This window comes from Protopterus annectens, chromosome 2.part1 (assembly GCF_019279795.1).
Source record: "Protopterus annectens isolate FY-2018-M chromosome 2.part1, PAN1.0, whole genome shotgun sequence".
Taxonomy (NCBI): domain Eukaryota; kingdom Metazoa; phylum Chordata; order Ceratodontiformes; family Protopteridae; genus Protopterus; species Protopterus annectens.
In genome coordinates this window covers 1,385,015,845-1,385,042,696 of record NC_056729.1, presented here as the reverse complement: position 1 = coordinate 1,385,042,696, position 26,852 = coordinate 1,385,015,845, and the positions used below count along the sequence as shown (strand labels likewise).

At 43.0% G+C, this 26,852-nt stretch overlaps 1 protein-coding gene across 2 annotated transcripts in view; it reads left to right on the top strand.

Annotated features, from left to right (window-relative positions):
* The window catches only part of AGBL5 (AGBL carboxypeptidase 5), a 2,459,386-nt gene that overhangs the window by 1,502,716 nt on the left and 929,818 nt on the right, over window positions 1–26,852 (top strand). For both annotated transcript variants that reach the window (XM_044062862.1, XM_044062863.1), the window contains exon 11: window positions 1,711–1,910. In XM_044062862.1, coding sequence (XP_043918797.1) covers window positions 1,711–1,910 — 200 coding nt within the window. The remainder of the gene's footprint in view (window positions 1–1,710; window positions 1,911–26,852) is intronic.

The window sequence follows — 26,852 nt, the reverse complement described above, 5'->3', positions numbered from 1 at the left end:
AATACTTACATTTATATAAAGAGTCTCGATATAAGTAAAGTGCTTTTTTAGTTAGATAGGGTCCAACATACACTTGGAAAAATCATTATATGGAAGTAATAGTTAAATAATTTAATTGTCCGGTATTATTATTTGTATGTAATATTTTTGCATGGATACGACAGACTTGACCAGATAGCTGGTCCCGATATTCATGTAGGTATCGCTTTAAAAATGCAAAACCTTTTGGCACCAATTTTTAAAATATAATTTGAATTCAATGTTATTAATGTGTTCTGATGAAGCCTACTATGCTGTGGGTGAAAGCGCTTAACCTTTTAGAGTGAATACTCATGTGGTTTTATTTGTTATGGTGGAATAAACATTTTATACGGAACTAGAGGTGGTCGTACATTTATTGGTGATTCCGAGGCTGTTTTTTCATCAGTTGTTCCATTTTTTGTCTTCATTCAACAAATGTGCTTCCTCATCTGTAAAGGCACATTTTGCTAGGGAATTTGCCTCCTCTGGTGGCTCTTTCAGGGGTCTGGGTACCAATTCTATCCTTGAGGCTGCTATTCGGTCTTCTGTTCATACTTTCACTAAACATTACAAGTTGGATGTTGTTTCCAGGGCCGGGACAGGTTTTGCTAGGGCTATCCTGCATGGATTTGTGGAGGGTTCCTGTCTGGCTTCCTCCTGCCAGGCATCCTCTTGAGCTCTTTTACTCTCCCTTAGGTGAAAAATACTGAAACAGTCATATGAAAGAACATAGTACAGATGTGTAAAATCTTACAACAGTAGATGTCCTTTTCTTCACTGTTGCAGTATTCGGACCCTCCCTCCTATCCCCCGACTGTCCTGACTCTTGTCCTGTGTTCTGGTTGCTGTCCTGACTGAGAGCCCTTCTCCTTTATTCCTCCTTTATTTTTCTGCCTGTTCCTATTTGTCCCTGAGGGTATTCTGTATTCTGTTCTTCCTGGGGCTTTTTCAGTTTGAATATCTGCGTACGTGTCACCTTTATGCCCTACATCATGCTCTGGGAAGTATGTGTGTGATATAGAGCTCCTATAAGAGCTGAAGGCTTTGGTATACTGGCCGGACGTTTTGCTGTACCTGGTAGAAGGTCCCTTTAGTGAAGAATACTGCAACAGTGAAGAGAAGGATATTTACTATTATGGTAAGATTTTACACAACTGTACTTTCTTGTTATACTATAATTAAATTGAGTTGAATTACTGACCATTTTATCTGGTGGAAAATAGTCTTACGCTTTTCACAAATAATCTGCAACAACTTTAATACCACCCACATTTATATCATTGGTATCAGACATGTTTAATAAATAAGTAATTTGTGTGTGATCTAGTTAAGTTAATGGGTTCAGCAAGGTTAAGGTTACACACGTGTGTATGTATGTGTGTGCGCACACAAGTCAAGTTTTATGGTAAGCTCATTAACTTCTCTTTTTTTGACATACCAGTATACGCTTGTTTTATTAGATGTTAGTCTGCAGACAGCTGCAAAAGTTAAATAGTGCTAATATTGCTACAGAATGCTGGAGTTATTTTGTGTGACATGAGAGCTGTTGATGGCTGTCTGAGTGGAACACAGTAAAATTAACAAAAGTCTTAGTGTTTCATTTATCTTAAAGTCACCAAAATTAAAACTGCAATTTGTATTTTCTATTTCATCGAAGCATGTTAATATTTCTTTTATTTTGCTTTTCAGTGCTAGCAGCAGTTCTGGACTTGAAACCTACCTCAACAGAACTAGGAGCAGTAGTTATGGTACAAGTGGAAGCAGCAGCAGTCAGCAGAACTCTCCACAGGTCAAAGCCTCTCCCAGTTTTACTTTTGGTTTTAGCCTTGGGACCAGTAGACTCTCAAGCTTCCAGAAGGGTGGCCATAAAGCAGAGGGATCAGTAAAAGGTAAGGATCCTCTATGTTGGTGCTACAGCCTGCTGTTGAATGTTATCACTATCTTTTTTTCTTATCGTACTTGTATAGACAGTATGTCCTCTACTTGTATAGACAGTGTCATGCAGTAGTTGATTATTGCAAAGCAAGCAATGTCTTTTGGTTTTTCCCAGTTAGGGGTCGCCACAGCTGATCAGCGGTCCGCAGATTGATTGGCAGTGGTGTTTTTACAGTGTTGAGTTGCCAGCCTGGCTTCCAACCTTCAAAGAAGGCACACACATACACACACACACCTACCTGCATGTCTTTGAAACTCACTTGATCGTAGGGAGGACATGCAGGCTCTGCACAGAAGGCGCTCCAGCCAAGAATTGGCCAAGAGAACCTCTTGCTGTGAGGCAAAAATACTAACCACTGCAGCACCAGTGCAATAGTTGATTATTGCAGACTGACAAAATGAAGTCCCAAAAGGCATACATATAATTATATTTAACATGTTTACTGAATTTTCATAAGACCTAGGCAAACATACGTTTATGTAAAAGAAAACAAACCATGTTAACATGTTCACAGTTACAAACTTTATACATTACATACGTTCTTTTATACAATTATCATTACTGCAACATTATATAAATTGCTCAGTTCTTGCTTCCCTTAAGTCTCACTCCTCCAAAACATTATTCTGCATGAATTGTTCCCACAATTCCATTTTTTCTTTGTAATTTACTCAAACCCTTTTCTAAAGATCCCACTCCCAGTTCTTTTATCTCTGTTACAATTTTCACTACTTCAAATACAGCTTGTTTAGACTTTGATTTCCATTTTCTAGTAATTGCTTTCTTGGCAGCCAACAGAATTAAATTTAACAAGGCCTTACTATGTCTAGGTAATCAAGATCCTGTATCTCCGCTTAAAAAAAAAAATGTCCTTAGTTAACTCCCATTTGCTCCAGCAATATTTCTGACAGAGGACTCTGGGGATTTTTTTAAAATCTGCCAATTCATTACACTCCCAAACATATGTTCCAGTTTACCTCTTTCTTCCTCATCACACCTCCAACATTTGCCATCTACCTGAGGAAAATTTCTTTGGAGTCTACTTGAGTATAAAAATATCCATGTAAACACTTCTGAGCAAAAATTCTAAATCTTCTAGACTTTGTTGCATATTTTGGAGTCATACATATGTCCTCCCATGGTTTCCTTGTGACTTGTTTATCCAAGCTCTATTCCCAATATTTTTTATCCTCCTCTGATTGATTCCTATATTTATCTTGCAGTATTTTATATTACCTGCTAATTATCCTTTTTTTCCCCCCTAGATTCAACTAAAAACTCTACCAGAGTGGGTCTTTTAAGTAGGGTTCCCTTCTCTTTGCCTGTAGTCTGATATCAATCTGTGATAGGGAAGGAAGTCTGTAGTCTGCAGTCCGAATGTCTTCTTAGCCTCTTCTCATTTTATTACCTTTTCCTCTTTACTTATTTGCTCCCAATGCCTTGTTTCCTTTCTAGTTTTCTTCATTAAATTCCAGCACCCCCCTTGTCTGTTCTTGTAAACCCTACTTGCAGTCATCCCTATCATCAGAATCTCCTTTCTCCATTCTCGTGTTGGCTTAGTTCTTAGAATACTTTATGCTATTTTATCTTCTTAAGGATCTGCACCCAAAATCTCACTCTCTCCTTATTTCTTGAATTCCCCTGCTTCATCACCATCCCTTTCCACTTTGAATTATACCCTTCTGCTTGTGTTATATATATGAGCCTTAACTACGTACCTCTCAAATATCCCTTCAAATCAGGTTATCTTATACCACGTTGTTCTATTGGAAAGATTGACTTATCCCATTTGACCCTTACCCTCTGCCCCTCCTGGGTTAAATTCTTTAGTTCTTTATTAATTACGTTTCACACCTCCGTTGGCTGATAAAAATATGTCTGACATGTACATAAAACTAAAGGGACTAAAACGTTTTCATTGCTTGTCTGTTGCTATCCATGTCCATAAACAAGAGCTTCCAGTTTCTCAGTTTTTGTATTATGTTTTCTTTAGTCCCCTCTCGCATATCCTTAGCTGCCATAAGAGTCTTTTAACCCATACTCCTAAATTTAATTTTATCATGTCCCCATAAATTTGGGTAATGTTGACCCATTTCATGAATGGATACATAGCTTACAGCTATAGCCTTGGTTTTGAATTTCATTTTATATCCTGAAAAAAACTTGAAACTATCTCAGAGTGTTCCACAGCACTGAGATGTCCTTTTCTGGTTTTATCAGGTACAAAATAATATCTACAAATAAATTCAACTTTTCTTGATTACCATACCAGTTATATCCTTGAATTTCGGAGCCCCTTATTTTCTTTGACAGTGGTTCTAAATGTAATGTAATTAACAAAGGGGAAGTGGGCAACCCTGCCTGTCTCCTCTGTTCGGAGACAACTTATCAGAGAGGAACTGTCACATTTTAATTTTTGTCTCTGATCCCTCATGTATCCTGCTAATGAACTGTATTGTTGAATCAGGAAATGCAAATGTTTTCATTGCCCTGATCATAAACTCCCAGCTTACTGTGTTGAATGCTTTCTCTGCATCAAGACCCATCTGCAGCAGAGGTATTTTGTTGCATTCTGCTTCCCTGTGGATTATCACTGTTCTGTTAATGTTGTCAAATGTTTGCCTCGGAAACACCTTTGCCATTCTTTTAGCTGTTATAGACATAAACAATTTCTAGTCATGGTTTAAAATTGAAATGGGCCTATATGAAGCTGGATCTGATTGATATTTACCTTCTTTTGGTATTACAGCCACCCCGGCTTTCTTCTAGGATGTTGGGGCTTCCTCTTCATTTAAAATACTGTTGAGCAAAACCTTCCAAATCTTTATCATTTTCTTCTGTCCTAGCTTCCAAGCTTCCACAGGAATAGCAAATATACCTGGAAACTTTCCTGCAGATTGATTGCATGTCACCGTTTTATCTCATCTCCTCTTATCTTAACTGTTAATTGTTGTGTCTCATCTACCTCTAACCTTGGCATACTTAAGTCTTTCATAAATATGTCCATTTGTGCTTTTTCTTGATTTCCACATTCTTCTGAGTGATACAAATTTTCATAAAATATCTGAAATGTCTCTAATACCTCTACAGGGTCTCTGGAGTAGGCTCCCTAAGTTTGGCAAAAACCCTTTCCACATTCTGTTGCCTAAGTCATCATGCTCTGAAATTATTATCAAAAAACAGGTGCTTAACAACAGTCTTTCATGTTTATTATCCAAATATTCTCTTATTTTCTGTTCAGCACTCTGCAATTACTTAAACTTTTGTCAGCCCTTCTAAATAATTCCCGTTACTTCTTAACCATATCTCCTTTTCTTTTATTCCTGTCCTATTTTTAAACTCTACTTTAATTTTATTGTTTTCTAGTGTGGAGCTGTAGATCAGAGCATGTATATGTACCTTTAAGAAGCATTTCCAGATGTAGCACATGCAGGCAGCAGTGCCATTTTGAGAGAACAGTCAGAGTGTTAATATGTATGAATGCAGTAGTCAGTCTTTTTATAAGTTTAAGTTATAAAGCCTCATTTCTGATGTGTTTGTGTGTAATAAAGCTACTTGAACAGAACTCACAAATGTTCATCTGTTTTATCATAACCAGATGAGTGACATGGTTTCAGAACTGGGATTACAAGAGCAACTTCTGCAAGCCGTGAGGTGCAGACTTGAAGGTGAAGGCAGACTAAGCAGGTTGAGTGAAACGAGCACAGACAACCAGAAAAGGGCCAGAAATAAACTAAAGGTAAAGAAAACTGCACAAATAATTTATTTGGCAAAGAAAATGAAATGGCGGATTTATAAGGCACAAAACACAATATTAATCGAACGAGTAGCACAAAACGTATTATTAAGCAAACGAAAAGCACAAACCACATTATTAATTAAGCAAAATGTTCAAGACCATCAGAATTATCTTTCGTTTGCATAACGAGCATATTTAAAGTAAAATGGGCACAAGAAAAGTATAATGATCATGATGAGATTAAAAGAGCACAATGAGTACAATAAAAGGAGAAATTAAGCTTAAAGAGCAAGGCAACTGCATGTTTTTTAGTAAAAGACCATGTTTGGGCACAGACTACTATTTTGCATTGACCAACGCCATTCAAAGCATAACTAGAGTTGTTCAAAGTATCTCGGAGTGTGCAAAGTGCTTGCACAGTGTGTGCTTTATTAAAGTGCCATTATTTCAAAGAATTTGCTGTGTGCAAGGTACAGTTATATTGCAAAGTGCAGTCAAAATACAGCCATTTTGAAAAGTTTCTTGTGCTGTGTGTGTTTATTCACAGAAAGCAGTCATTTCAGAGTGTTTTTTACACTGTGCAGAGTTGTTTTGCAAAGTACAGCCATTTTGAAAGGTTCTTGTGCTGTGTACACTTTATTTGCAAAGTGCATTCACCTGGAAGTGTTTCTTACTTTGAGCTTCTTCTGTCATGTACAGTTTATTCACAAAATACAGTAATTTCAACATGTTTACTGGTAAGGAGCGGGTTCATAAAGTTCAGTGATTTTGAAGTGTTCTTGTGCTACGGAGACTTATTTGGCAAAGTGCAGTTATTTCAAAGAGTTTGCTGTGCTATTGTGCATAATTACGAGTACTGGCATAAATTTTTGGCATATATATTTATGTGTGTATGTTCATACGCAATTTCAAGCACCTTCACTACTGTGTGTTGATATGGCAGAGGGATTTCGCAAACCAAGTCCACTTGTGTTTGATCATAATCTAGGAGAGAATTGGAGAGTATTCGAACAGGACTATGATATTTTCATACAAGCAGCTTTTTCTGACTAAGATGTACATACAAGGGCATTCATTTTGCTTAACTTGGCTGGGTCAGAATCTATTGAAATAGAGTGTTCATTTGTGTATGCACCAGAAGTATATGCAGGGGAGCGTGAACCGTCATATTGTGCTACCAGCTGAATCAAGGGAAGACCTTGAGTGTTTAAAATGTAAATTTAGAGAAATGTGTAACCCCCAGACAAATGTTACATTAGAGAGGCCCTTATTTTATACAAGAGACAAAAAGCCAGGTAAAACTTTTGCAGCTTATATCACTGACTTGAGAAACAAAGCTAAAGCGTGCAGATTTGGTGACTTGAAAGATGAGTTAATAAAGGACAGGCTTGTGTGTGGTGTTAATAGTGCTGCAGTAAGAAAGATTTTGCTTCATGACAGTGATTTAACATTAAGCAAAGCAATAGAGATTTGTCAAATCCATGAGCTCACAGAAAGGCACACAAGTATGCTTACAAGTGATAAGAGCATGGTTTCAGCAATCTCTAGAGCAAACATAGCATGCAACACTTGGCAAGTAGAAACAGGCCTAAGCACGTGGCAGCAGCAACTCCTGTGGGTGTGGCTAGGAAAACCTGGAGCTTTCTGTAAGGTTCCAAGACTAGTTCAGTAAAAGGAGCATGCTCAGTACAGTACAAAGGTGAGTCAGTAAAACCCAAGTTGTGTTATTGTTAATTGCGTAATTGTGATGCCAAACATGAGTCTAAAAGAGAGAAGTGCTTAGCATTTAATCAACAATGCCACAACAGTAAAAAATGGAATAATTTTCCAAAGTTTTGTTAATCAAGCAAGCATCATTCAGTTATTAAGAGAGGTCACTCAAAAAAAAGCAAGTTGATAGAGAGCTGCAACCCTACTTTCTATGTAGATGGTGTATCAGTGGTCGTTGAAAAGGTTAACGCAGTAGATTTGTTGGCAAAGAATGAAGAAGTATTTTGTACTCTCCTGATTAGTGGTAAACCCATAGAGCTCAAAGCAGACACTGGTTCAAAGTGTAATGTAATGTCAGCAGACTAAAGTTAGGACTGTTGAGCAACTTAATTTGGTCAGTTGTGAGAAGCTTGTTGCTTATGGAGGTGAAGAGATTCAAACCAATGGTTCAGTGGTGCTTTCATGCTATTTGGATGGTAACAATTACAGCTTGCAATTTTATGTAGTCCAAAGACCTGTGCAGTCATTGTTAGGTCTCAGAGACAGTTTAAGAATGAAACTGCTTTATTTTACCAAAGAAGTACATCATGTAAGCACATGTCCCAGTTCCAGCTTCAGTGATACTATTTTCTCAGAGTATGCTGATGTTTTCGACGACAGACTAAACAAACTTCCAGTTGTGCACTTCATGAAAGTAGACCCAGAGGTTAGTCCGGTAGTCAGACCAGCAAGAAGAGTTCCAGTAGCTATGCAGGGCAAGGTCAAGGTCCACTTAGACAAAATGGTGCAGCAAGGTGTGATTTGTCCAGTCACAGAACCAACAAAGTGGCTATCTTCCATGGTAGCTGCTCATAAGAGAAATTCAGATGAAATCAGAATATGCATTGACCCAAGAGACTGGAACAAGGCATTACAAAGACCTCATCATCCTATGCTTGTAGTCAAGGAGATTGCAACCCTCATAGGTAGGTAGTAGGCTATCGGCTCAAGGGCCTGTGTAAGCCTAGCTAGCAAGGTTCCCTATCTTTCGCCCCCCCCCCCCCAAGAAAGATATTTTCCTGTGCCTTTGTCGAGCAGAGCCACAGAAGTGATCCCCGGGGTGAATTTCTTATTTCCCATCCACTCATCAAGATTTTTCTTGAAGAGTGTTAATGAGGAACTCTGCCAAATGACATTGTTTTTTCTGTCTTAGATGCAAAGTGTTCATTTTGGCAAGTAATGCTTGATCGCAAATCTTTACACTACTGACTACATTCAGTACCCCATTTGGTAGATACAGATTCCTCAGGATGCCTTTTAGAATAAATTCTGCCAGTGAAGTCTTTCAGCATGCAATGGAGCAAATTTTTTTTCAGGCTACCTGTGTGCAGTAATACTTGATGATTTACTACTTGGAGGCAGTGGTGAAGTAGAGCATGACAGAAACCTCAAGAAAGTTGTACCCTGTCTTCAGCTCTGTTCATTGACCTATCCAAAGCCTTCGATATGGTCAACCACTCTATTCTCTTAAAAATTCTTGAATCTCTCTCCTTAGAATCTAAGACTGTCCAATGGTTTTGTTCCTATCTTACAAACAGGAAACAAGCTGTTCTCTGGGATAATAAACTCTCATCCCTTCTCCCAATTTCACTGGGTCCCCAAGGCTCCATTCTTGGACCACTTCTTTTCTCCCTCTTTATTAATGACTTACAAACAGCTATCCCCCAGGCTACTTGTATACAATACGCAGATGATTCCACATTAATTTGCTCTGCTAAATCCATCTCTGAACTTCAAACTATTACTCAAGCTGTTTTCTCTAAAGTTGAAACTTGGTTCTCAAAACGCTGCCTACTCCTAAACGCTAAAAAAACCAAACTCCTACTCTTTAAGCCCAGTACCAGATCCCCTCTATTAGACTTTACTATCCTATCTACCAATGGAACCATTATATCACCCGACCCCGATACCAAACTGCTTGGTGTCACGATTGACAACAACCTTACCTTTGATTGTCATATCAACAATACCATTAAATCTGTAAACAGGAAACTTGGCTCTCTTTATAGAATTAAAACTTTCTTAACCCCCCAAGCCAAAGCTACTCTTGCCCACTCTCATCTTATCTCAACTCTTCTCTATGCCTCACCAATCTATACAAACCTTAAGAAAAATAATCTCTCAAAATTATGTTCCACATACAATAATATAGCTAGATTTGTCACTGGTCAACCCTTCAGAACTCACCACTGTCTGAATCTGCAGCAACTTAACTGGCTTGAATTGTCTAACATGCTGCTACAGTCTCAACTGACATTTGTCCAAAAAGCATTCTACCAACCTCAAAACACACCCATACTCTCTAACCTCATAACCCCTACTCTAATCTGAACTCCCTTCGCTCATCAAGTAAGCTGCTAGTTACCTTAACCAAATCCAATAACCTAGCAGGTGATTCCCTTTTCGCTAACACTATTGGAAAACACTGGAATCAATTACCTACTGAACTTACTTCCATTGCATCTACTGTTCTGTTTAAACAAAAACTTAGAATTTACCTTAAAAGCCACTGGATGTGTCCATGCTCTAATCCTGACTAAAGTAATTTGCTCTATCTTATCCATCTCTCTCCCTACTTTTCTTTCCATCCTGCTTCCTCTCTTTTCTTTCTATCTCTACCTCTGTGAAGTCCTCTTCTGCATCTATCCTCCTTATGGCTACAAATCTCTTACTCACTAGTATTTCTCTTTATCCTTGCTCTCTCTTTTTTCACTGCTTCTCTCTCCTTGATCTTTCAGCTCTCTTCTTGGTATTAAAACTTGTTAGTTTGTTCATTTGGATGTTACTTTTTCCCTAGATTGTTCAACTTCCTCTTCTTTCTTCAGACAACTTTCTGTCATTTCTCTTGCCCTGCTCTTACTCTTACTAGTCTTGTTTTTAGAAATAGGTAATAATGTGTATTATGAGTTATTTTTTTATGTGCTTAAAATGTAATTCCTTTTTTAAATGTGGAGCTTTTCTCCCCGGGCCTCTGCTGAAAATGGAGATATATCCAGTTGGACTAGCCCGGTCAACAAATGTAAAATAAATAAATAAAAAAAAATAAAAGTTCTGGACAGAGTGCATGAAGTGAATTTAAAGCTCAGTCCTCAGAAGTGTAAATTCAGACTACCAGAATTTACTTATGTAGGTCATTTGTTTACCAGTACAGACTTATGACCAGATCCTTCTAAACAAACAGCCATTCTTGAGATGCCAGCTCCAGACAAAGTCCAAGCTCTACAGCATTTTCTTGGTATGGTTAACTATTTGGGCACGTTTATCCCTGATTTTAGTGAATTATCAGCACCTTTAAGAGAGCTGACATGTAAAAATGTTGCATGGTCATGGTTAGAACAACACCAAAAAGCATCTGATAACCTTAAACAGCAAATTGCTAGCCCGTCTACATTAAGGTACTATGATGTCCAAAAACAAATAGATGTGATAGTGTTCAATCTCGCCGTTTGTTCTTACACATGGGTTCGGAGCCGATCCTCGGCTCCGTGTCGGCCGCTTGCAAGCTCTGCATCGAGAAGAAGCTCGAGACAATCTAATACCCACAATCCCCCTCTGCCTTTACCTCAGATCTAGTTTGCCGCTGCTGCGTTCGCATCGCTGGGAGCTAGCTCGAGCATCTTGAGATAAGATATAACTTTATTTTTGTTATATTTTATTGGAAATTTTGTTCTAATGGGGCCTACCAACCCTATTTAAATTTGACAACCGGACTTGACATTTATATCGGATTTGACTTTTTTTCACCGGATTTGACTTTTATACTGGACTTGACTCTTATCTTACTTGTAAAATGTCTGATAAAGTTAAATCAGGCTTTAAGCGTTGTCAGTGTGGCCAAAAAATGTCAGTGACTGACAACCATAGTTCCTGTGTCTACTGCCTTGGCCCTCTCCACTTACAAGAGGACTGTTCAATCTGTCACTCTTTTAGTGGGAGGGTCATGACAGATAGGCGCAGGAAACTCATGGACAGAGGATTATTAAAACCTTCCTTTCAGGAGGCTCTGGATGCTTCTGACCAGGCATCAAAATCCTCGAAGGAATCGAAGACGTCGGAGCCCAAGTCATCGGCTCCGAGTTCTTCGGGTAAAGTTAGATCACCGGTTCCACAGACTTCGGGGCCGAGTGTTCAACTGGTGTCGGTTCCTGAGCCTCGAGTCTTGGAACCGTTGATGGAGCTCCCTCCATCGACTTTATTGAGGTCGGCTCCGTCTTCGGTTCCTTCGACCCGTTCTTCTTCCAAGCTCTCCGATGTCGATGTGGATCGTGTGGTGCAGAAGTTATTGGAGCATTCGGCCCTGTCCAAACTTATTTCAGTTTCCACCCAGTTGGTGTCGAAACTTGAAGGCCTCCCATTATCTCCATCCATTCCTCCTCCGAGACCTGTCCAGTCTTTGGAGCCGGAAGAGGTTGATCTTCTGATTGTGGAGCCCTCGGGTCCAGAACCGTCCTTTTCTCGGTCTGTTCCTCTCATCTCGACTCCGGACCCGTACCGGAGTCTCGGAGCCGACGATCTGTCCTTGGTTCCGGGGCCGAGAGTCGAACCGACTTTTCGGTTCTGACTCTTCCTCGGGCCTCGGCGGATCGATTCGGCTCCGCCTCGGGTCGATGCCTTCGGTGCCTGTTTCGGGGATTCTTCCCATTTCTTCGAACTGGGAGATTCTTCGATTCGGGACCCGGGGCTTTCGACGTAATGAGGAAGGTGTTGTCTACCCAGACAACCACGCCAGTGGAAGCAACCTCTCCTCCCCATAAAGGGCGTTATCCTCCTCTGCACCCAGGGCCACATCCAAGCGCCGAGCACCAGTGTCTCAGCCACCCCTGGAGGGTGCCCCTCTTCCTCGGAGGCTTCTTCGGATGCTCCCCACGAAGAAGTCCCTAGGAAAAGATTGTGTAAGAGGAGACACTTGGATTCTCCACAAGAATCCTTGACATCCGATACTGACTTAGATGAGTCAGAAGGGTCCCTAAGTCACCTTCAGAAGATGTCTCTTTTTCGGACATATTGGAGATCCTGAAACAGAGAGGTGACTGGCAGTCCCTCCCCTTCTGAGGATGAGTCAGTTTTGCTGAAGGCATTCGGTGCTCGCCCTTCTTCCTCCTGGGTCACTCCGCCTTCGACGAATTGATGGAACTTATTGCTCAAGGGCGGGAGGCTCCTGACACAGTGGAACCAGTCCCAAGGAAACCCAATAAGTATATCACTGCACCCCAGGACAAGACCTACTTAACAAAAGGAGTTCCAGTGGACGCTATGGTGGTGGCAGCGCCACGAAAAGGAGATGTCGGAATCTTCCTCATCTGTCCATCCCCTAATAAAGATTCTAGGACTATGGACAGGTATGGGAAGCGCATTTTAGTTCAGCGGCTTTTTCCATGCGATCCCTGAACTATTTGACCCACTTTACACGACTACAGAGGGATCTAGTTAAAGAGTTGGGAGATACCTCCAGGGTACTACAGATGCTGCTGTCTCAGAGAAAGTGACAGCAACTTAATACCCTTACATCCATTGTGAACTCGTCCATGAGGCTGATCTCTTACGCAGCCGAAGGTTCGAGTAGGGCAGCAGCTTCAGCGATTGCTCTTCGCAGACAATCCTGGATGCGCTTATGTTCATTGCGGAAGCCTTCAAGTCTTCCTTTACTAACGCCCCATTTGACGGTGCCACTCTCTTTGGCCCCAAAGTAAAGGAGACCCTTACCCGGTGAGAACAGGAGGGAAAGACTCTGTCTGCTGTCGGAGTCCGTTTTCCACCCCAACCAGACCGTACCCCAAAGGGCAACGTGGTGGAAAATGTGGTTTGAAAACCCCAAGGATCTTTCCCAGGCACACAGGGTGATGCCCTTCTAGAGGCAGAGGAGGGGCAGAGGTGGAAGACGCCCTGGTGGCAGAGGGTCCGCAGCATCAAGGTGACAGGGATACACTCCCTGGTAAACCTTTCCAGCACTCCTGAGAGGAGGCCCGGCTGTCCTGCTCTGGAGGCAGTCGGGGGTCGCTTAGCTTTATACCCTCAGGCCTGGCAAAACATAACTACAGACAAGTGGGTAAAAAGCGTGGTTACCAGAGGTTACAACATACCCTTTCTATCCCATCCCATTCCAAAGAAAAGACTCCCAGATGTACCGCTCCATCTAGAGAGCCAGCAGCTATAGAAATTTCAAAGCTGCTAGAAAAAGAGTCATCCAACCAGTCCCAGCGGACCAGCAAGGATTCAGGACTTACTCAAGGTTCTTTTTAGTTCCAAAGAAAACAGGGGACTGGAGGCCCATTCTGGACCTAAGCGACCTCAACACCTTCGTCAAGAAAGAAAAGTTCCAAATGGTCACGCTTAAATCGATCCTTCCATTCTTACAGAAGGACGACTGGATGTGCTCAATAGATCTGAAGGATGCATACTACCACATCAAAATGGCCAGGGCATCCAGAGATCATTTGCGCTTCCGGCTGGGGGCCAGTCACTTTCAATTTCGAGCCCTGCCCTTTGGTCTGACCTCAGCCCCCAGGGTCTTCACCAAATGCATGGCAGTGGTAGCGTCTCATTTGAGACGCCAAGGATTCCAGGTGTTTCCGTATCTGGACGACTGGCTCCTTTCTGCCACCACCCAGCATCAACTAGTACAGGCCAGAGACTATACTCTTCAACTGTGTGTTCACCTAGGAATTTCCGTAAACTTGAAAATCCTTACTTCAGCCATCACAGAGTATCTTGTTCATAGGAGCGGAATTAAACACACATCAGTTAATTCTAAGACTCTCTCCAGAAAGGATACTTTCACTTCAGACTCACATACGTCTTCTTCTCTTGTCCAGGAAATCCCCAGCAAAACTGGTACTGAAGGTTTTGGGACTCATGTCAGCTTCTCTTATTGCAATACCCTTGGGAAGGCTGCACATGAGAGTCCTACAATGGCTACTGTTTGCACAATGGTCGTTCCAACAACTACCTCTAACACACGAGATTCTTATAACGAACACATGCAAAACACACCTAAACTGGTGGCTTCAAACGTGCAACCTTTCCAAGGGGAGACCATTTGTGCTACCGCCTACAGTTACGGTGACCACGGACGCTTCCCTGATAGGGTGGGGGGGCATCTTTCAGGGACAGACAGTCCAAGGCGAATGGACCAATTTGGAGTACAATCTGCACATCAATGTTCTAGAGTTGAGGGCAGTGTTTCTAGCGTTGCAACACTTTGCTCCCCTTCTTCCTCTGGGAACTATTGCAGTTCAGACGGACAACATGTCAGTAGTCTGGTACATAAACAAGCAAGGGGGAACCAAGTCCTATCAGCTATGCAGAGAGGCCATGAGAATCTGGCAATGGGCGGAGTCCACGGGTCGCTTTCTAATAGCAACGCACATCCCGGGGTCATCCAACATCATAGCCGACAGGCTGAGCAGAGCAATTCTGTTACCGCACGAGTGGTCCCTAAAACAGTCAGTGGCGAAAAAGATTTTTCGCGTGGGGCCAGCCTTCCTGCGATCTGTTTGCGTCTCCAATGAACGCCAAATGCAGGAGCTACTTTGCCCTATTACCCCTCCAGGGAAGTCCCCAGGGACGCACTGATTCACGATTGGCCCCGGGACTCCTGTACGCATTTCCTCCATTTCCCCTGATATCAAAGTTTCTCCAGAAAGCCAGAAACCTACACAGGACAATAATCCTCATTGCCCCATTCTGGCCTCGTCAAATTTGGTTTCCCTTCCTGAAGACACACTGCATTCGGGGACCCTGGATCCTGGACCCAGAGCCAGATCTATTGACTCACTCGTCAGGGGCTCCCCATCCCGCTCTTGTCCCTCCATCTAGCAGCTTGGCTGCTCCAATTCCCAACTTAGCCAGGTCTGATCTTCTTCACGGCAGTTCAGAATATATTGGTGGCTTCTCATAAAGCTTCCACTACTAAAACATATTCTAGTAAATGGAAGCGATTTGTATTCTGGGCGAATACACAGCAAGTGGATCCTTTTATAGCTCCTTTGAATAAAATATTAGAGTTTTTAACGGACTTGTTCCATCAGGGTGCTTCTCCTGCCACACTAAGAGTTCAATTGGCTGCCATTTCTAATTTCCATGTGGAAGAATGTGGGGCTCCTGTTATGGCCCACAGACTTTGTAAAGCCTTTTAAAAGGGTTTTCATATTAGACCACCAATTAGATCTCCTACGTCACCTTGGAGTCTAAACTTGTTGTTATCTAAATTAATGTTGCCCCTTTGAACCAGCCTCCTCTTGCCCATTGAAATTTTTGTCTTGGAAGACTCTCTTTTGGTAGCCATTACATCCGCTAGGCGAGTATCTGAACTTCAAGCTCTCTCCATCAAGCACCCTTATTTGATCTTTCACTCTGACAGAGTTTCTCTTGAACTAATTCATCCTTCCTTCCTAAAGTTTGTTCTATTAACAATATTAATCAGTCCATTGAATTACCCACCTTCTTCAAGAATCACTCCAACAAAATGGAGTATATGTTGCACAAATTAGATGTTCACAGACAGCTAAGATTTTACTTGGATAGAACAAAAGATCACAGGAAAACTGATCAACTTTTGTGGCCTTTGCTGATAACAGGAAAGGATTAGCGGTTACCAAAAGAACTCTTTCTAAGTGGTTAACGGATTGTATAATCTATGTCTATGATTCTTCAAATCAAACTCTTTTGCACAAACCCAAAGGACATTCCACAAGGTCAGTGTCTACATCCCTGGCTCATGCAGCCCGCCTACCACTAGACGCTATTTGTGCGGCTGCTACTTGGTCTAAGCCACATACATTCATTTCTCATTATAAGGTAGACAAGGTTTCTAGGGACAGGGCAACCTTTGGTTCCACTGTGCTCAAGAACGTCCTTCCGTGAGTTCCTCAGGAACAAGGAGCTAGGGACGCTACCCATGTGTAAGAACAAACGGCGAGATTGAACACTATCACATATAGAAGTTATGTCCTTACCATAACGTTCCATGTGGAGTGTTCATCTCGCCTTTGTTCTTACATTCCCACCCTCCCGCCCTTAGGAAGAACGTTCAGTTTTGGTGCCTGGCCTGGGGCATTCTGCTTCTGCTTTGCAGTTGTTGTGTACATAGTTGACATGTATATATATGTGTATGTGTCTATATATATATATATATATAGACTCTTGTGATGTAAGCATGAGTGTGCTCTCTCTAGAGACTGGTTTGCTTGCAAACTAGATCTGAGGTAAAGGCAGAGGGGGATTGTGGGTATTAGATTGTCTCGAGCTTCTTCTCGATGCAGAGCTTGCAAGCGGCCGACACGGAGCCGAGGATCGGCTCCGAACCCATGTGTAAGAACAAAGGCGAGATGAACACTCCACATGGAACGTTATGGTAAGGACATAACTTCTATTTCTTTCCTGTGATGCTTCAAAGTCCGGTCTTGGTGCAGTTATTCTTCAGGAAGGCAGACCTGTTGCCTTTGCATCTAGAACTCTTATCCAACCTGGGATGCAGTATGCTCAAATCGAGAAGGACATTTTGGCAGTTGTGGTTGCATGATGATGTTCTTCATGTTTCACTGTTGCAGTAATTACATTTGGGTAATCTGCTGGCAGGTTGCCGTCAGTCGGCCTAATTAACAAAGTCTTGGGTCCTGCGTCGGTTCCTGTCCCTTCTTCCATGACGTCAGGTCATCAGGGGTATAAAACATGCAGCTGACGCCATTACACCAGTCTTTCTTGCCGTGCAGTACCCGAAGCAGAAGCAGTTCGCAAGTGCCGGTTGGCCGACTCCTGAAATTTTCATTTTCGAGTTTCAGAACGGAAGTCTTCAACTAAAAGCTAAGTACCCCATTGGGGAAACTTTTTCTTGCTCCTTACCGATGTCAGTAAAAGTTAATAATTGTGTTACTTGTGGGAAGCAAGTACCTCATAAAGATTTTCATTTCTACTTTATTCCTTGCCTAGGCCCTGACCACGACGTACTTTGCTGTCAGTTTTGTGCTTTATTTAATCAGCGCACTATCCATCGTCTGTACATTTTTTGCCTCTAAATATTTTGTTTCTCGGTTTAATTATCCAGAAATGACGTCTGTTAGCCATCCGACTACCGGAATACCGAAAAAACGCAAAGAAAAAGACAGAGACAGGCCGTTGAGGTACAAAACTGCCGACGATGCTTATCCTAAGCCAGTCACCAGTTCGCCAGTACTCAGTGAGGTGCTTTCGCAGCCCCTGATACCCGCTACTTCAGATTTGCAGGCCTCTGTTGATACCCATTTGGAGTCCGGTATGCAGCGAGATGCTTTACCTATGGAACCCACGGATGTCTCTACCCTGGATGGGTCTAGAGCCCCTGTGCAGGCGCCGGCTTTTGAGGGTGTATTCAGGCCTACAGACTTGCATATTAAACTGACTCCACCTTTAATACTAAGGCCTAAATCTCGATCTATGTCTAAAAAACTGATGCCCAGACCACATGTTCAGGCCCCTATGCCTAAAAAACAAATGATCAAAATGGCTGAAGATTTAATTACTCTAATCAGGGATAGTCAACCCCCCCCTTCTAAGAGGCCTAGGGCTGAGCTTGACTATGAATCTTCTGAACAGGACTCTGTTTCTTCTGACTCTTCCAATCACCTGGATTTGTCCATACCTACTTATGAGGATTCTGATGCAGAGGATTCCATTCTCTCTGCTTCCCCCCCTGAGGACTTCTCTTTTGGGGAAACTTTACATACCTTAAGGGAACATTTCCACTGGGAAAGTGAGGAATTTTCTGAATCCAAAAAGAGGCTTAGAGATTTTCTTCTTCTTCCTCAGCATAGGCCTTTGGCTATACCTCCTGTACTAGACATTGTTGATGATGTGTTTTCGGAATCCGGTATGGCCCTTGATTCCCTGCCTCCGGCTCCTAGTAAACCAGACAGATACTACAGGGATGTTCATCGTGTTACCCTGCTGCAGTCATCACACTTGGGTTATCCTGTTGTCAGGCGGTCCCGCAGTCGGCCTGATTTCCAAAGTCTTGGTCCGACGTCGGTTGCTGTTGCCTCATCCCTGACGTCAGTGCGCCAGGGGTACATATATTGCAACCGACTCCATTTTCTTCAGTCTTTCTTGCTGCGCGGTGCCCGAAGCAGAAGCAGTTCGCAAGTGCCGGTCAGCCGACCAACTCCTGAGATTTTCAAATTCGAATTTCAGACCGAAGTCTTCTATAAAGCTAAGTACCCCATTGGGGAAACTTTTCTTGCCTCAGACCGATGTCAGAAAAAGTTAACAATTGTATTTCTTGTGGGAAGCAAATACCTCATAAGGATTTTCATTCTTATTGCATACCTTGCCTAGGCCCTGATCACGACGTCACTTCTTGTCGTTTTTGTGCTAGATTTAATAAACGTACTATTAAAAGACGATTTGATTTCGCATGACACTTTTTTGGCAGAAAATTTAATTATAACATGCCGTCGGAGCTACCGACTACCGGCGTGCACAAAAAACGCAGGGATAAGGACCGACAGCCCAGGCCTAAGCCCGATTCCGAGGCCTCAGTTGATCCGGTCTCCAGTTCTCCGGTTATCAGTAAGGCTCCGACGCAGCCTCTGACTACCGCAGTTCAGGAACCCGAGACTGCTATGGATATTTTGACGGAATGTACTAGGCCGACGCAACCTTTTCCTTGAGGCCCTACCGACGATTTACCTTCCAAGGACGTCGGTGCTTCTGAAATGCCATCGCTTTCTGAAGGTGTTTTCAGACCGACGACTCTTACAGTCAAAACGTTTTCCAAGTCAAAGACTCCTTCCAAATCGAAAAAGGCTTCACTTCAGTCTCCTGTTCAAGGCCCTATGCTTAAGAAACAGATGCTCAAGATGGCTGAAGATTTGATTTCTCTTATCAGGGGTTCTCAGCCTCCTCCTGACAAAAGGCCTAGACCAGAGGAAGAATCTGCTTCCTCTGAACAACTGTCTATTTCTTCGGATTCCTCTGAGGACCAAGACTATTCCTTCACTCCTTATGAAGATTCTGATGCTGAGGACTCTATTCCCTCAGCTTCCCCTCCAGAAGACTACTCTTTTGGGGAAACTTTACACACTATAAGGGAACATTTTTACTGGGAAGGTCAGGATTACTCTGATTCCAAGAAAAGGCTCAGAGAGTTTCTTTTACTCCCCACAACACAGACCTCTAGCCATCCCTCCGGTGTTGGACATTGTGGATGATGTCTATTTAGAATCCAGTTTCAACCCTGACTCTCTGCCTCCTGCCCCGGCCAATACTGACAGATACTACAGAGTACCTGATTCCCACTAATTTCTTTATAAAAGCCCAGTAGCTGACCCAGAGACTATCTCCCAGGGTCCCAAGGGGGCTAAGACTTCCATGGCTAAAAATCCAATACCTTCTGAAAGGGATTCAAGAGCACTAGACAGATGGGGGAAAAAGGTTTACACCTCAGCCACTTTAGCTATGAGAGCTCTAAACTGTCAATTTCACATACTTAAGTATCAGCAATTTCTGATCTCTCAGTTAAAACAAAAGATAACCACCCTCCCTCAACAATCTGAATTGAAAGATGTACAGGATTTGTTGCACACCACCGAGCAGGTGGGTAAACATACCTTACAATGTGGGTTTGATTCTTTAGAGGCCTCTTGCAGAGCAGCTGTCACTGGATCAGTTATATGTAGGCATGCCTGGTTAAAGGAACAAAGTCTGCCTGATCATGTTAAAGCAAAACTACTAGATGCTCCCTTACAGCAGGATGTTCTTTTTGGTGTTAAAGCAGAAGAAGTCTTAAAGAAAATGGAAGATAAGGCAAAATCAATGCAGACAGTCAAAGATTTCCTACAGGTACAACCCCCTCGCTTCAGCAGAAACTGGCCAACAAAAAATTGGTCCTTTCCAGCCACTGACAGGCCTCAGAGGGGCAAATACAGGCGCCCAAGGGGCAGAGGACAACCACAAGCTCAGTATAAACCACGCCAATGGGGCACTCCAACCCAGAAGGGAGGAGAAGACAGGTCTCAACCCACCAGAAAGCAAACTCAATGACTTGCACCTCAGCTGGCCAAACAAAGCTCTTTTGTCAGCCCCCCTGGGGGAAAACTAGCACTATTTGCAGACAACTGGCACATGGTCACAAAGGACAAATGGGTCCTAGACATAATTTTACGAGGATACAGATTCCACTTTCACACCTTGCCAATAAAAAGAGGAATGCCAAACCTGCCACAAAATCAAAGGGCAGAGGCTCAAAAACAAATTACAGCTCTCATGCCCATGAGAGCCATTCAAAGGGTACCAACTCAAAAGCAAGGCCAAGGTTTTTACTCAAGACTCTTCCTAGTACCCAGAAAAGGAAATTCTTGGAGACCAATTCTGGACCTTTCTATTCTAAACACTTACTTACAAGTTCTCAAATTCAAGATGCTAACACTACAGCAGCTACTTCCCATGTTGGGCAAGGACGCATGGCTGGTAACGTTGGACCTCAAGGAGGCATACCTGCATGTCCCTATCAGACAAAGTTGCAGAAGATACCTCCGTTTCATTGCAGGTTCAACCCATTATCAATTCTCTGCACTGCCCTTTGGCTTATCTACTGTGCCCAGAGTTTTCACAAAATGCCTGGCACCAGTAATTGCAGCCTCATCCAAGCAGAAAGAAAAGACATTCTCTTACAACATCTGGCTTTTGTGAAGCATCTACTAAATCGTCTGGGGTACACAGTAAACGAAAAGAAGTCAAAACTAGTACCCTCACAAAAAATGACATTCCTGGGTGCCAGCTTGGACACAAGAGCCCAGAAGGCTTATCTTACACCAGACAAGCAATTACAACTGACTCAGTATTTCAAGACAATGGCAACAAAGACCCAATTAACTGCAAGAAAAATTCTGCAGGCTTTGGGCTTTATGGCATCTTGTATTCTGATAATACCATTTGCAAAACTGCATATGAGGAAATTACAGTGGTACCTAAAAAGCATATGGTCTCAAAACAGCCACAGCTTGGACACAGTGATATCTCTCATTCCCTGCCTTCAACAGGAATTTCTATAGTGGGCACAGGCATGTCACCTCAACAAGGGTCAGCCTTTCACCTTGCCCCCACCCAGACAAACTATCACAACAGATGCTTCAGACTATGCCTGGGGGGCACACATGGCAGGGCAATGCATTCAAGGCCTGTGGACTGCAGAACAAAGAAAACTGCACATAAACCAAAAAGAGATGCTAGCTGTACAGAAAGCTCTGACAGCCTTCAAGGATCTACTACAGCCTGGACAACTTGCAATAAAGACGGACAACACCACAGTAATGTGGTACATAAACAAACAAGGGGGCACACATTCCTACCCTCTTTGCAGGCAAGCAATAATCTTATGGAACACAGCTCTGGCCTACCAAGTTCAGTTACAAGCTCAATTCCTGCCAGGACAGAAAAACACATTGGCAGACGACCTAAGCAGAAACATCAAAGATCCCCACGAGTGGAAGCTAGACCCACAAATATTTGCAATGATAACTCAAAGATGGGGCCTACCAAATATAGACCTGTTTGCCAGTCCTCAAAACTGCCAGCTGACAAAATGTTGTACAAGGACATTCCACCATCAAGCTTAGAAAGTGGACGCTCTCTCCTTCAGTTGGAAAAACCTGACAGCATATGCCTTTCCTCCATTACCTCTTCTCACAAAGGTTCTTTTGAAGGTCAAAAAGGAGAAACCTCGAATGATACTCATAGCCCCAGACTGGCCACGCCAGCACTGGTACCCGCTATTGAAGAATATGGCTCACAGCCCACCATGGATATTGCCTCAAATACCTCATTTGCTCACGCAGCAAGACAAGCAGATTCTACACAGCCAGATCAAAACCTTAAACCTGGCTGCATGGCAAATCAATTAAGCATCCAACCAGCCCCTCTTTCACAAGCAGTACTGGATGTTATTCTAGAAGCCAGGAGGCCAAGCACCAGGAAGGCTTACTCGGACAAATGGTAAAGGTTTTCTGCTTGGAACCAAGCTAAAGGCCAAGACTCAACTCAGCCTCATATGCCCCACATCCTGCAGTATTTAGCTGAGATGTTGCATAAAGGACTTTCCTTCTCCTCAATTAAAATCCATGCTTCAGCTATTTCAGCTCACTACGACATGAATCCACCTTTATTTTCAAATCCACTCCTAAGGCTGTTCCTCAGAGGGGCAAAAAACATTAGACCACCTAGAAAAGCTCCTACACCAACATGGGACCTCAACTTTGTTCTGGAAAAACTAACGCTACCTCCCTTTGAACCAGCTTTTTCTGCAGACCTTCAGTTCCTATCTTGGAAGACTGCCCTGCTCCTGGCAATAACTTCGGCTAGGAGAGTTTCAGAATTACAGGCACTTATGGCAGTGGAACCTTTCCGCATTTTTCATCAAGACAGAGTTTCTCTACGAACTAATCCTTCCTTCATGCCTAAGGTGGTTTCCATTGTAGCTTTAAATCAAACCATCCATCTACCTACTTTCTTCCCCAATCCACAGAACAAAGGTGAGAGACTCCTGCATTCCTTGGACATTCACAGGCAGCTTCGATACTACTTGGATAAAACTAAGGCTTTCAGACAAACTGACCAGCTCTTTGTTTCCTATGCTACAGCTTCTCAAGGGAGGGCCATATCCAAACAAACCATTTCTAAATGGATAGGCCATTGCATACGATTCTGCTATACCCATCATGGGAAACCAGTTCCTCCTACCATTAGATCCCACTCTACCAGGGCAACAGCTACCTCTACAGCCTTTCTCAGGGGGGTTCCTACCAAGAAAATTTTAGAAGCTGCAACTTGGAGTTCTGTACACACCTTCACCAAACACTATCGCTTACCTCTTTACTCTAAGTCCAGGGCAGGCTTCGCCGCTGCAGTTCTGCAGGGCCTCATTGCCTCCACTAATCCTCTATGATGCCTCCACCCTACCTTAGCTTTGGGACTCAACTTAAGTGTGATGACTGCAACAGGGTAACACGATGAACATAGTACAGTTTTGTACCTACCATAAATGTAGATGTTCGAGTGTTCACCCTGCTGCAGTCCAGGTTACCCTCCCTCCAACCCCTCTCATCTACTGGCTAAATCCTTGCTATGCCTTACTGATGTATTTGCTTATAGCTGAAGGGATTTTGTGTTTGTACAGTGTTCTCACCTATTGGTACTAATTTGGATCACCTTTCTGGGGGCACCTGACATCTGGGGCAAGAAAAACTGAAGAAAATGGCGTCGGTTGCAATATATGTACCCCTGGCTCACTGACGTCAGGGATGAGGTGACAGCAACCGACGTCAGACCAAGACTTTGGAAATCCGGCCGACTGTGGGACCGCCTGACGACAGGATAACCCAAGTGTGATGACTGCAGCAGGGTGAACACTCAAACATCTACATTTATGGTAGGTACAAAACTGTACTTTCCTGAGTCCCACAAGTTCCTTTTCAAAAATCCTGTTGCGGATCCAGAAACCATTTCTCAGGGCCCCAAGGGCATTAAGGCTTCTACTGCTAAAAATCCTACCCCTTTTGATAGAGACTCCAGGGCGCTGAATAGATGGGGTAAAAAGGTTTTTACTTCTGCAACCTTGGCAATCAGAGCTTTAAACTGTCAATTTCATATGCTAAAATTTCAACAGCATATCATGGGACTGCTTAGACAGAAAATGATGTTGATTTCTGACTGTGTGAAAAATGAAGATTTACAGGATTTATTGCATTCAGCTGAACAAGTTGGAAAACATACCTTGCAATGTGGTTTTGATTCTTTAGAGGCCTCCTGCAGGGCTGCTGTTACTGGGTCTGTGCTTAGAAGGCATGCTTGGCTTAAGAAGCAATCTCTGCCTGATCATGTTAAAGTAAAATTGTTGGATGCTCCTTTGCATCAGGATCATCTGTTTGGCAATAAGGCTGAAGAAGTTCTAAAAAAGATGGAAGATAAAGCTAAATGTATGCAAACTGTGAAAGATTTCTTACAAGTGCAACCTCCAAGATTTAGTAAGCACTGGCCTACTAAGAACTGGTCCTTTCCAGCTCCTTCCAGATCCACTCAAGCCAAACCCAGACATACCAAAAGCACCTGGTTTCAGTCCCAAAGGACCCTCAAAACTAAGCAATGGGGTGCTTCCACTTCCAAATCTGGAAATAACAAGACACCACTCTATGGTAAACAGTTACCTTTCAGCTGCCCCTTTGGGGGGAAAATTTGCTCTTCATGCAAACACCTGGCAGCTTATAACCCAGGACAAATGGGTTTTAAATATAGTGTCCCAGGGATACAGATTTCATTTCCACACATTGCCAACTCCAGACCTGCCCCCAAATCAGTGGGCAGAGGCTCAGAAACAAGTACTTTCCCTCTTAAACATGGGGGCTATTCAACCAGTACCAGAAGAGGAAAAGGTACAAGGTTTCTATTCCAGACTTTTCCTGTTACCCAGAAAAGACAAATCATGGCGTCCAATTCTGGACCTGTCTACTCTAAACACCTTTCTGGACATTCCAAAATTCGAGATGCTAACTCTTCACCAGTTATTTCCTATGCTAGGCAAGGATGCCTGGTTGGCAGCTCTAGACTTAAAAGAGGCTTACCTGCATATCCCAATCAGGGAATCTTGCAGAAGATACCTACGCTTCAAAGCAGGCCACTTGCATTATCAGATGTTCATCGTGTTTCACTGTTGCAGTCATTACGATTGGGTTATCCTGCTGGCAGGCTACCCGCAGTCGGCCCGAGTTCCAAAGTCTAGGTCCAGCATCTGTTGCTGTCACCTTCTCCCTGACGTCAGTGCGCCAGGGGTACAAAAGATGCAGCCAACACCATTTTCTTCAGTCTTTCTTGCCGCGTGGTGCCCGAAGCAAAAGCACTTCACAAGTGCCAGTCGGCCGACTCCTGAGATTTTCAAATTCGAATTTCAGATCCGAAGTCTTCATTAAAGCTAAGTACCCCGTTGGGTTAACTTTTTTTCTTGCTCCAGACCGATGTCAGAAAAAGTTAATTGTATTTCTTGTGGGAAGCAAATACCTCATAAGGATTTTCATTCTTACTGTATTCCTTGCCTAGGCCCTGACCACGACATTACTAGTTGTCGGTTTTGTGCTAGATTTAACCAACGCACTATTAAGCGTCGGTACGATTTTGCATTTCTTACTTTGGCAGAAGATTCAATTATATAATGCCGTCGGAACAGCCGACTACCGGAGTTTATAAAAAGTGCAAAGAAAAAGAAAAGGACAGGCATCCGAAGTCCAAAACCGACGACGAGGCTTCTGCTAGGCCTGTCGCCGGTTCGCCAGTTCTCAGTGAGGTGCTTTCGCAGCCCCTGACGCCCGCTACCTCAGAGTCACAGGCCACTTCCGACTCCCACGTGGAGCTGACTAGGCCGCTGGAAACTCAAGGTATTGGACACTCGGAAACTATTCCCTCAGATGGGTCCGGAGCCGCTGAGCAGGCATCGGCTTCTCAGGGTGTTTTCAGGCCTATATATGCAAAACCTTCTTCAGCTTCAAAGGCAAAGACTAAAGCAGCTCTAAAGACAAAGAAACAAGTACAGCATTCTCCTGGACAGGCCTCCATGCCTAAAAAACAGATGCTTAAAATGGCCGAAGACCTAATTACTTTGATCAGGGGTTCCCATCCCCCTCCTGATAAGAGGCGTAGGCAAGAGATATAATATGAATCTTCAGATCAGGTTTCCATTTCCTCTGATTCCTCTTCTGAAGAGGAATATTCTCTTCCTCCCTATGAGGATTCTGATGCTGAAGAATCTATCCCTTCAGCCTCTCCTCCTGAGGATTTGCATACTATGAGGAAGCATTTCCACTGGGAGAGCCAAGATTACTCAGAATCTAAGAAAAGGCTCAGGGACTTCCTTTTATTACCTCAGCACAGGCCCCTTGCTATCCCTCCTGTTTTAGACATTGTCGATGATGTATTTTCAGAGTCCGGTCTGTCTCCTGACTCTTTACCACCAGCTCCTGTTAAGCCAGACAGATACTACAGGGTTCCTGATTCACATAAATTTCTTTATAAAAACCCTGCTGCTGACCCAGAAACTATCTCTCAGGGTCCCAAAGGGGTCAAGGCTTCCACTGCAAAAACCCTATCCCCTCTGATAGGGATTCAAGGGCCCTGGTCCGATGGGGGGAAAAGATTTATACTTCTCCTACCTTGTCTGTAAGAGCTTTAAATTGCCAGTTTCATATGCTTAAATATCAGCAATATCTTATGTCACTACTTAAACAGAAAATGTTGACAAATTCAGAATGTGCAGAAAACAAAGAAATGCAGGATTTATTGCATGCAGCTGAACAAGTGGGAAAGCATACTTTGCAATGTGTTTTTGATTCTCTAGAGGCCTCCTGCAGGGCCGCTGTTACAGGTTCTGTCGTTAGGAGGCATGCTTGTTTAAAA